Source organism: Podarcis cretensis (genome assembly GCF_951804945.1).
Source record: "Podarcis cretensis genome assembly, chromosome: 4".
In the NCBI taxonomy this organism is placed as follows: Eukaryota; Metazoa; Chordata; class Lepidosauria; order Squamata; family Lacertidae; genus Podarcis; species Podarcis cretensis.
Window position 1 is genome coordinate 37,945,436 of NC_137173.1, and position 10,834 is coordinate 37,956,269.

General features: G+C 48.0%; 1 protein-coding gene across 1 annotated transcript in view; it reads right to left on the minus strand.

Annotated features, from left to right (window-relative positions):
* The window catches only part of CD47 (CD47 molecule), a 46,189-nt gene extending 37,141 nt beyond the window's left edge, over positions 1-9,048 (minus strand). Inside the window, exons 1-2 of the mRNA XM_079974588.1 lie at positions 8,816-9,048; positions 4,525-4,878 (exon numbers count right to left, since the gene is read on the minus strand). Of these exons, the coding sequence (XP_079830714.1) occupies positions 4,525-4,878; positions 8,816-8,864 (403 nt within the window). The 5' untranslated portion in view covers positions 8,865-9,048. The remainder of the gene's footprint in view (positions 1-4,524; positions 4,879-8,815) is intronic.
* Between the last annotated feature and the right edge of the window lie 1,786 nt (positions 9,049-10,834).

Genomic DNA, 10,834 nt, shown 5'->3' on the forward strand with positions numbered 1-10,834 from the left:
TAGTATTTTCATCAAACAACTTTCGCCATGTGCTGAAGACATCTCTCTTTACATTGGCCTTTGGTGCCCCATAAGGCTCCGCATTTGTAAGAAATCAGCCTTTTAGTGTGGCTGTACCCACAATTTGGAACTCCCTGCCTACTCACATCTGGCGGATGCATCCAGTGCACTCCTTTCGGCACCTGCTAAAAACATTTTTGTTTACACAAGGCTACCCACACATGCAGAATGTTTGTATGTGCTTTAATCTGATTTATGATTTAGTTAGCTGCTTTCAATAGTCTTTTCCTTGTAATTTTATTGTTGCTGGGTTGTTGTTTTGCAAACTGCATTGAGCTTGCTGTTTTTTAAAAAATCAAGCAGTACATAAATTATATGAAATGAATAAGCATAAGGGCATAATCAAACTGCCTTATACCGAGTGAGGCCACTGATTCAACTAGCCAAGTCCTGTGTATTTCAGGGGTAGCCAACATGAAGGCCTCCAAATTTTGTTGGAATGTGGCTCTCATAACCCCTGACCATGCTGGCTGAGGCTGATGGATGGTCTCACTCAGAGAGGCCCTTTTCCAGTATCAAAGAGTTTGGACTCAATTTTGTAAGGTGTTTTGTAAGGCTGCTTCCTGGGTGTCTGTGTCTACTTTTGCAAAGCACTACTAAACTGACATTTCTACCTCTGCTAATTCCACTCTCAGCACAAAGGCTCTTCCTCATTCTTGTCCAAATGTGGCTGCCTAACTCAGGGTGTTAAGGGACATTGCTACAGTACATCCCTAAGCAGGTTGATCTCCAACTCCAACAAAAATGAAATTAGACTTATCATAAGCCTTTGTTCTACTTTGATTTGGGAGGACATCCTGCCCACACCTGGTATAAGGCTGTTCCTCACAGACTAGCCTATGAAAGCCTCTTTCATCATTATTTGAGTTGTGATTCCCAGAGGAAGAGAGATTGTCCATATTCTGCCTCACTCTACTTCATACTGGATGCTATTAGTTTGCCTTGTTGATTTAGCAAAGTTACATAGTCTCCTAAGAAGTAGCGATTAGTCTACTTCCAATCTCTGACAATTTCACACCCATTCATTCAAAAATCCATTCTGTCCATAAACCTGACTTTTCTATTAAAAAAACCCCAAATCTGTATGAAAGTTCGCATTTAAAAACATTTAAATACAAATTTTATTTCAGCACACACATTTCTAAGCATATTTTATTCTAAAATATACATTTTATAATGGATTTGTGTACTTTTTTGAGGCAAAAATTGTACTGCACAATTCCGAGAAGTGGATAATCTGAAAAATAATTATGCTCCAATCCTTGTACAGGAGCTAAAAATTAGGTCAGTTTGCCAGGTAAACAAATGGACAGAACAAACCCCGCATATCTATGGCTTGTCTCAAACTGGATGCCTAACTAAATTCATTAAAATTCTGCCTCTGGAAACAGATGGTGAGGATTATTTTATTCATTTTATTTGTCACTTACTAAAAACTAGAAGATAAGCACCAACTAAGAGCAAAATGTCTGAGTGAATAGGAACATCTTCACCTGGCACAGAAAACTAAGTGATAGTGCGAGGCACATCTCTCTAAAAGGAACATTCCAATCAGGGAGCCACAACCGAGAAGGCCCCATCTCATGCTGCAACCCTTCACACCTCCACTGGAAGGAATACACAGGTGATGAACATAGGGTTCAGGTAGGTTTACATGGGACAAACCAGTGCCTAAGATATTGAGGTCCTGAGCTGCACAAAAATAGCACTTTGAATTAAGTCTGGAAATGAACTGTCAGCCAGTACAGTTATACAATCAAACCTCCTACTTCCAGTCAACAGTCCGGTTCCTGAACTCTCCATTAGCTGCCGTTTCCAAACTGTCTTTAAGGAAGACCCACATATCACGCATTGCAGCAACCTAACCTAGAGATTACCAGAGCGTAGACAACAGAAGCTAGGCTATCCTTGTCCAGATAGGGTCACAGCTGGGACACCAACTAAAGATGATGAAGGCACTCTGCACAATTTGTGCTTCTAGTGATGGTAGTGGATCCAGAAGTATCCCCGAACTGAATACCTACTGTGGTGTAGGGACTGCAACTTCATCTAAAAGGTAAAGAGACCCCTGACCATTAGGTCCAGTCGTGGCCGACTCTGGGGTTGCAGCACTCATCTCACTTTATTGGTCGAGGGAACCGGCGTACAGCTTCCGGGTCATGTGGCCAGCATGATTAAGCCGCTTCTGGTGAACCAGAGCAGCGCATGGAAACGCCATTTACCTTCCCGCCGGAGCGGTACCTATTTATCTACTTGTACTTTGACATGCTTTCAAACTGCTAGGTTGGCAAGAGCAGGGACCGAGCAACAGGAGCTCACCCGTCCTGGGGATTTGAACTGCTGACCTTCAGATCGGCAAGTCCTAGGCTCTGTGGTTTAACCCACAGCACCACCCGTGTCCCCCGCAACTTCATCTAGAACAGCTTAAATCCCACTTACCCAGTCAAAGGAACCACCTGCTAACAGTGCTTCAGTGTTACCCAGATTGAGCTTCACTTTATTGGCTCTCGCCAACCTAGCATATCCCACAGCTGACAATGTGAAGGGCCCAGGACACATGTAGCCACCTGCATTGATCCAAGCACCTTTCCCACATCCTTGAGACATACCAGCTGAAGCTCATCCAACAAAAAGAACCAGACACTGCTCTGGATACCTCTTAAGATTCACCTACTATATTGTATAGGGAAGGGGTAGCCCGGTGTGGGAGAAAATACCATTCTAGCCACCATGAATGCAAACTAGCAGCCTGTCTCTTCAGCCTGAATGATGTATCATCACCAGAAGCAAGCATTGCCAAAAGTGGGCACTGCCACCTTGCCTATGGCTTGCTTGACTCTCCTCCACTTACCACACTGAACATCCAATGAATGACAGAGGGACAATGCTCATCTTAATCATGGTGCCAGGGAGGGGGGAGGGCTGAAACCTCTCCTCCATTCAGCCCAACTTTACAAGGAGATACATATTGTCCCTTCCTTATTTTGCCATCCACTGTGCTGTTTACAAACCTCATATGGGAACATTGGGACTCTGCAACCCAGTGCATGCTGCCTTCTTGTGGAGAAAAGGTTTATGATATTTTATTGCAGCCACCTTAACCTGCTGCACTGTTTGGTTTTGTGGTTTTCAGACTGGCTGCGTTTTATGAGCTGCATTGGATTTTGGTAACGAAACGAAGGGTGCAGGTACTTTAAATACACTGTGGAATTCACAAGGATAAAAGAAAACTGTCTAAAATCAAGATGCAAGCAGGAGTGGCTCCCCTGGCAGGGAAGAGGAAACAGTCTCATCACTAGGGTCATCACTAGTTTACATGAATGGGGAGAGGTAAAGTGAAGGCAAGGTCAGGGCTAATTGGCATAGCAGCAGGAGCACTGGATTGGTTCCACTGGTGTGACTGCACAGCCCTGACATCACTACATTCTTGCCTCTCCTGATAAGTGGCAAAGAGGACCAGTGACAATGGTATTCTGATGTTGCTCCTAACCTCAGTTTGTATTGATGATTATTAGTGTTATATATTATTAGTGCTTTGTTTTACGCCTGCTTCCCTGGTGTTTGTCCTAGTACGGCTTCTGATTTGCTACCAATTTGTGGTTGTAGGTACTTGCATTAATCGCATGTTTTGTAATGGCATTGTGCCACAGACAAAAATTAAAATTAAAATCACTTACCGTATTTTTCCGTGTATAAGACTAGGTTTTTTCCTTTAAAATAATGTCAAAAATTAGGGGGTGTCTTATACACGGGGCCATCTCCCCCCATTTTCTTAAATCTGAGTCCCCCAAAATAGGGGGCATCTTATACATGGGGGCATCTTATAGACGGAAAAATATGGCACTTTATTACCACTGTAATTTATTATACTGTAATTTTCCATTCCATTGCCCATTCATTGAGTTTGAGGAGATCCTTTTGGAGCTCTTCAAGCATGCCTGAAACATTACCATCTCAGATAAATCCGCTGTCACCTACCTGCCAACATGGCTTCTTGCACCCCAACAAACTTGCTTGCCAGCTACAAATGATCCTGGCCCTCTAGGAATAAGAACACCAAGAAACAGATTCTCCAACCTCCAGCAAAGCTCTTTCCAAGTCATAGAGGATTTGGTGGAACGTTTCTTGTGCTGTGCTGAGCAAGCCGAAACACATTCACCAAAACTCAGTGCAACACGAGACTTCTGTCTGCAAGACACAGCATGAGAAGCCACACTGGGCACACTGCCCATTGTAAAGCTCAATAGAAAGCCCCACCCCACCCTGCCCTCCTCTAGCAGCCACAGAAGTCTCAGGGGAGGGAAAGACTCCATTGTCAGCACCAATTCTAGCTGGCTACTAAACTAAAATGTGTGGACCCCTGGCTACTTTGTCATTCACCCAAGAATCCAGATAAATTATACATGCGCCTTTAAAAGCACCAGTCTTGATACATAACAGAGAAAAACAAGACAAATAACTTACATGTACCATATCGAAGTTCAATTACATGCTCTCCTTCTCTGTTTCTTTCTACTACTATACACGTGTAGTTTCCAGGAACGGCTTCCTTTAGAGACATCTTGATTGATGCAACACCAGCAGTTAGGTTCAATATATCCAGTAGATCTACACTCAAAAAAGTATTGTTTTTGAAATACCTGTTCTCATAGCCATCATAAGTAAAAAACTCTTTCCCATCTATTTTCCAGTTCAAAAACATTTCATCTCTGCTGAACCTTTGTAGATTAGTAACTATGCACGGTATGATAATTTCGGTTGTATTACAGACATCAAAGGAAACATTGTGAATCTTCTTAAACATCAACTGGGCAGAACCTGCAAGAAGGAAAAACGACTGTTACTTATTTGAACAGAAAGAATTAAGTCCATGCTAGTGTTGATAACTTTTGGAAGGTACATTCTGCTGAGGACTACCCCCATACAAACTCATAGAATGAGGGCCACTTAAGAACAGTTCTGGGTGTACTGTGCCACTATTAGCCAAAATTGTGGAAACTTTTGTTAATTACTCCATCACTAACACTGCCTCAGAAGAACATCAGGTAACAGCAGCACAGAAAGGGAAAACAAGCCAGCTATCAGTTTTTCCTCTGCATTATTTGATATTCCAATGTTTGGGATAATCCCCCCCACACTCCCAATTATTTGTTGTGATTGCTTTGTGCCAGTACTGTTGTCAAGCCATCTTAATCATATCAGAGAGAAGGTGGGGCCTAAACAGGCAAGAGTTTCTAAAATATTCAGCTTAGGAACATCTCTGTTTTACCAATATCAGACAATGTCCTATAGTTTCACAAAGCTTCTACACTTCAGAGATTTACAATTCTATGTGTCAATTTATTAGCTACTCAAAGACTTATTGGCACTTCATAGGCCTGAGCATCATCTTGTGGCTTACAATGGTTTTTAAACTATTGAGACCCCCAAGGCTATAGTACTGTCACAGGCCTCACCTGGTTTCAAATAATTCTAATTCCCCATAAGAGAGTTGTTTTGAAAGTAAGTCTGCAGTCCTAACCCCATTTACCCCAGGAGTAAAGTAGTGATGTATGGAAGTGAGAGCTGGACCATAAAGAAGGCTGATCGCCAAAGAATTGATGCTTTTGAATTATGGTGCTGGAGGAGACTCTTGAGAGTCCCATGGACGGCAAGAAGATCAAACGTATCCCTTCTTAAGGAAATCAGCCCTGAGTGCTCACTGGAAGGACAGATCCTGAAGCTGAGGCTCCATTACTTTGGTCACCTCATGAGAAGAGAAGACTCCCTAGAAAAAAAGACCCTGATGCTGGGAAAGATTGAGGGCATGAGGAGAAGGGGACGACAGAGGACAAGATGGTTGGACAGTGTTCTCGAAGCTACCAGCATGAGTTTGACCAAACTGTGGGAGGCAGTAGAGGACAGGAGTGCCTGGCGTGCTCTGATCCATGGGGTCACGAAGAGTCGGACATGACTAAATGACTAAACAACAGCAGCAGCAGCAGCAACAACAACAACAATGCTAATCAAACTCAAGTGGATTTACTTCTGAGTAGACAGGACTGCAGCCTAAACCCCTTCTCTCCTTTACAGATAGTAAGAATCTTGGACCAAATTAAAAGCATTATTTTGAGATTTCCCTTCAACTGCCAACATTTGAAAACTCTTAAAGCACCATTCCTTGGTCACTGGAAAAAAGACATTGGGAATGCTCACAAAAAATACTCAGGTGGTGCACTTCTAATCTCCAATCCTTCTTCCTGAGCAAGGTTGGGTTGTGGAATACCTCCCACTCCTGGCTGAGCTGACCTTAAAGCAGCATTTATGATTTATCCAAACATAACTATTAACACCGGTTAAGGGCAAGCCATGTTGGAAGTTGTTGCTGGTGGAAAGGGCAAAGAAGGGGTATGCCCAACGTATGCAGTGAGCATGTCAGGACAAAGAAATGAATTAGCAAAGTTACTCTGCATCCAAATTTCCTAGTCCCACGGACAAAGTTTAGTGTAATTTACACCACCAAACCTTCAAGTGCAACTAAAATTGACCCCATATGAGTCAATGAAAGGGCTGCCCCCCCTGCAGGCAGACCCATTGGGATGCAGTTTAATTCATGCAGGAAATGCACCAGTGCAAGGGTCTCTTGGCATATCTGCATAGACAAAGTTGCTCTGTTAATTTTCTTTTCTTGTATTTAATGCTGACAAGACCACTTGGTCAGAACGTAAGATGAGCCTGCTGGATCAGACCGAAGGCCTATGTAGTTCAACATCCTATTGTCACAGTGGCCAACCAGATGCCAGTGGGAAGCCTACATGACTCAAAAGCAAGAACACTCTCCACACCGATGATTCTCAGCAGCTGGTATATAGAGGAATACTACCTCCAGCAGTGAAAGCAGAACATAAACCCTTATCCTGCATGAATTTGCCTAATCCTTTAAAAGTCATCCAAGTTGGTGGGCACTGCTACATCCTGTAACAGAGCAGGAAATTTTTGCCCACAGAAAGCTGACATGATTTGAAGGTGTCCTACCTGCTGTTTGAAAAGCAGGTCCACTAGTTGTTTACAGATTTCAATTTTACAGATTTCATTAACTTTTAGGTCTTTATGTTGAACTAGCCTAGTCCCCATCTTCTGTGCAACCCAGCTTAGCCTTTTCTGTTCCTCTTCAAAACTCCCACTTTAACTCTCTCACACACTACAGACTGCTTACGTGCTTGAGCTGAAAGGTTGATGCATATAATTTATTAAACCTGTAGGTGGCTGACAGCGGCACATGTTGTGTAACTTGAGCACTTGCACTGCCTGCGTAACCCAGCAACTTGGAAAGCTTGCAGGCCAACAGATGTGGGTCCTCGGAAGGGTCACCAAAGCTATAGGCTCAACAGCAGAGTTTGCTTCACCAGATGCCTCTGACCTCTGCAATTCACGGACAAGGGATTGGAGGCAGGCTCACAAACTCTAGTAGCGTGGAAACCACAGGCTATGAGGAGGAAACCACAGGCAATAAGGAACTGCTTTGCAGTCAAATACCGTGCACAGAAGACCATTTAGTGAGTGAGCAGGCCAGGCCCTCTTCTGCGCCCAGAACAGAAATGCAGTAGGATGGTGCTAAAGTGATAGCTCTCTGTGCCCCTCTTCTACTAGCCCCCAATAGGCCAGTAAAAAAAGATGTTTCTTCTTGCAGGCTGGCAACTTTTGTGTGCTGCTTTACAAGGCATGTGGTTAACCCCACCCCATTAACTGGCTGCGACAAAGGCCCAGCATGGATTATTCCGCAGATTACTTCTGCGTGTTGAGAAGGAAGCAGCCCAGGGGAAAGGAATGCTCTCCCCCCATATCCCACTCCCACTCCCCACCGGATCCCCGTTCCAGTTCGACAGCTGTGCGAAACTGCTGCGCACATGTCCTCCGAAGTTTTCAGGGAACAGCAGCCACACAGAGGGAGGCGGATTACCCGCTGCCACAGCAGTTTAGGTGGGTACTTTCAAGGGCAGCAGCCATCGCCGATGATGATGAGGTGCGAAAACGCCAGCGGGAGCCCGGCCCTCCTAAGAGCAGCCACGGAAGCACCGCTTCTCGGAAACCAGCGGGAGCAGGCGGAGGGAGGGGAGAGGGGAAAGGGACATTCCCTCCACGTCTCCCGCCTGGTTCCAGGCACGGCAAGTGCCAGGCTTGCCAGCGCCCCAGTTCCCACCTCGTAGTCCCCCCCCACACACACACACACGAGAGCCTGCTGTCGGCTCCGCTTCCCCGCACACTCCGAGCAGCAGGAATCCTGAAGCGGAGCTTATGGAGAGCGTCAGGCGTCGGGAAGGGGGGAAGCCAATCCCAGCGCGCATCAACCCCAGCGCCCGCCTAAACAGCGGGCTCGCTCGAAGGGAGGGGACGTGGCGCAAAGCGAAGCCCTGCCCGTCATTGCGCACTTTGGTGGGACCAGCAGCGGCTCCCTCGCAAGGACGGCGCGGGCTCCCACCTGCCAAAAACAACCAGCCGCGCACCTGGGTGGTCCCTCCTCGACCCCCCCCCTCCCCCCCCCTGCCCGCCCTGGGGCCTGAGGGAGAGAGGGGGGGAGGGAGAGAGAGAGAAAGAACGCTGCGCCGCCGCCACTACTCCCAAGCTGCTCCACCTGCGAAGCGCAAAAAGCGCAGGGCGAAGCTCCCGCGTTCTGACGCGAGGGCCGAAAGTCGTCCGGGCGGTTAAACGCCCCGCGGAGGGTTGGCGGGAGGGCGGGGGGGGGGGAGGTGAGAGAGAAAGAGCCAAGGCAACTCACCGGCGCCCAGAGTGCCCAGCAGCACCCAACACACGCTCAGCGCCCACATGTCCAGCCTCGGGGTGGGCAAGCCGCCGCCGCCGCCGCCGCCGCTCTCTTCGCCGCACTGATTCTTCCTGGCGAGCCGAGGGAGGGAGCGGGCGGGCGGGCGGGGGCGCCGGAGGAGCCGGAGCGGGGACCCGGAGTCGCCCAACCCGCAGCCTGACGAGCTTCCGCTGCTCCCTCCAGCCGCAGCGCGCGGGGCGGGGCCACACGCGGCTTTTGCTTTCGCTCTCCGCCGCGGGAGGGGAAGGCGGAGGCGGGGGGGGGGAGCGGAAGCCCTCCGCGCCCGCGGCCCCACAGAGGCGAAGCCGAGCCCGGTGCTCCTCGCCGCCGCCGCCGCCAAGCGCTCCTCCCCAAATTCCTTCTCCCTTTCGGCTCGGAGGCGACCAGGGCGAGCGGTGGTCGGGACCTAGTGCCCAGACGGGGTTGATTTTGGGGGGGGGGGTGAGTCCGGTGGGTCTGCCTCGGAGCCGAGGCTGCTAACGACCGCTCTCCCGAGTCTCCCAGCCGGCGGTTGGCGGAGTCCTGGGCGGTTCTAGCGCGCCGAGCCGCGCGCCAGCTTCGGAGTCATGCCGAGCAACTGGCGAGGAACCGAGGAGGAATTCTGAGTCACACGGAAACTTGCGCGAGGCGGGCGCCGTCAAGAATACCGCCTCGCCCGTCTTATGTGAAGGCAGCCTGGGGCGAGATGGGAACGGGCGCTGTTCCGCGCAGCTGGCGGAGATCGCCTTGGTCGAGGCTCTGCCTCTTGCCTTGCCTGCACGGGAAGGACTGCCGAGCGTTTTCAACCCTGGGGGGGGGGGGGAGTTGCGTGAAGCCTAGATGTTGATAAAAGGTTTTCCCGTCCTCTGGACCTTCAGTGGCCCGATCCTAAATACGCTCTGTATTATTCCCTGGGAAATTAAGATTGAAGATGAGAGCTTTTAAATCTCTCATCCAATTCGCCTACCTTCGCCTGCTGCCTTGTGACTCCATCATCATCAATAAAGTTTAATTAAATCAACGATTTTGAAACGTTTGAACTTAAATGTGGGGAATTATTACGCCCGTTGACAAATATTTTTTTTTTCCTATTGAAAACAATCAGGTTGTGCTGGGGAACATCAGAACCAAAATAATGGGGATATTTATGTTCTTTATTGTCCCTTTCCCCAGATACTTTGTTACTGTCATAGAATACAAGCACACCCTTTTCAGTGCATTAAGGCAGCCTTTCATTTAGGCACTTACTTGGTAGCCTTGGTAGGTAGGAAGGGGAGAGCATGGAATTGCAGATAGGCAGATGGGAGGACTGGTGGGCGAAGGGCAAATTCCATCTCTGCTCTGTGCCACAGAAACCTATTTGGCTGCTAGAGGAGGGAATCCTCTTTGCTCAGCCTGGACATGCGGCAGGCTGCTGAAGGAGGGGCAGTGCTGTCTCTTGCTCCTCTACCCCCCCCCCCCAGCAGGCTTGTAACTTCTGTGCATTCATTTACAAGGCTGAATTAGGGCTCATTTAGATGCTACTCAGCCACGTGGAGACTGTTGGTCATCTGCTGTACGGCACAAGTTTCAGGCCGTTCTAACATTTAAGCCCCGTTCTCGTAACAAGTGGGGGTGGGGAACCATATAATTCCAGGGTATTTTGCAAAAGCGCACAAATGACATTTTGCAGCCATAACATAAAATGTAAATTAAGTACACAGAGACAAATCTAATTACACTGCACGATATAGTCATTGCTAAGCTATCTTCTTTTCCAACCCTTCCAGCCAGGAACACTCTGGCTGTCCTTTCAAGCATAACTAATGGAAGTTATTCCGGTGGAAAGGGCAAAAAGGGGGTGCGTCAAGGGGTGGGCAATGCCAGGGCAGGTATAACCAGCTCTCTCTTGCCACATCTGCATCAAAGTGCACCATTTAAAGCACTTGTGTCCTGGGAACTGGATGAATCCTGGGAACTGCATTCTGCTTAAGGGTTTGAGTTGTCAGGAGACCC